This window comes from Mandrillus leucophaeus, unplaced genomic scaffold, assembly GCF_000951045.1.
Source record: "Mandrillus leucophaeus isolate KB7577 unplaced genomic scaffold, Mleu.le_1.0 Scaffold55, whole genome shotgun sequence".
In the NCBI taxonomy this organism is placed as follows: Eukaryota; Metazoa; Chordata; class Mammalia; order Primates; family Cercopithecidae; genus Mandrillus; species Mandrillus leucophaeus.
The window spans coordinates 1675840-1676783 of NW_012105919.1; the positions used below are offsets into that span (position 1 = coordinate 1675840).

At 45.6% G+C, this 944-nt stretch overlaps 1 protein-coding gene across 1 annotated transcript in view; it reads right to left on the minus strand.

Annotated features, from left to right (window-relative positions):
• Positions 1-675, minus strand: part of MYL2 (myosin, light chain 2, regulatory, cardiac, slow) — a 17239-nt gene extending 16564 nt beyond the window's left edge. Inside the window, exon 1 of the mRNA XM_011997878.1 lies at positions 598-675. Within this exon, the coding sequence (XP_011853268.1) occupies positions 598-675 (78 nt within the window). The remainder of the gene's footprint in view (positions 1-597) is intronic.
• Positions 676-944: the final 269 nt, after the last annotated feature.

Consider the following 944-nt stretch of genomic DNA (forward strand, 5'->3'; position numbering starts at 1 on the left):
AGCAAAATAACAAAGAAATGCAAATAAAAAACATTCCAGAAACAGAAGCCAAAAGTGAGCAAGTAATACAAGAAAATGTTCTTCAGCACAAAAGAGAACAAAATCTGCGGGATGAAAGAACTCCCAGACTCCAAGCTGGAAGGATAAGGAAAAACACACACGAAGGTGCATCCCAGCAAGATTCACAAACTCCAAGGATGAAGAGAATACCTGGCCTACTTCTGAGCAGAAAGAACATAACTCTAGTGGAAAAGTCCGGCTGGTGTCGTACTTCTTGGTAACACTGCCAAAAAGGAAACAGAGCACAGAGGGCTCCGACACACAGACCCTAAGCCTGACAAGATATTGATCATCTGCCAGATTGAGGACTGGGGGAATATTTAGTTTTGATTGGCCTGACGTGGTAGCTCAGAACTTTGTAATCGGACTAGCCAAGGTTTGCACCCAGGCCAGCAATGTGACTTTAGATAGGCTTCTCGCCAAGTCTCAGTTTCCTCCTCTGTAAAGTGTGATAATAACAGTACTCACCTCCTAGGGCTGTTATGAGGATTAAATCAGAGTGTGCATTAAGACACATTTGATCTCTGTGGCTCACACCTGTAATCCCAACACTGTGGGAGGCTGAGGCGGGTGGATCACTTGAGCCCAGGAGTTGGAGACCAGGCTGGGCAACATGGTGAAATCCTGTCTCTACAAAAAAATACAAAGATTATCTGGGTGTGGTGGTGCACACCTGTATTCCCAGCTACTCGAGAGGCTGAAGTGGGAGAATCACTTGAGCCAGGGAGGTTGAGGCTGCAGTCAGCTGTGTTCACTCTATTGCATTCCAGCCTGGGTGACGGAGCTAGATGGACCCTGTCTCAAAAAAAAAATGTATGAATAAACAGGTAAAAAATGAATCTGAGCTGTGAGAAGTCAGGATAGAGGAGGGTAGTGATGAGGAG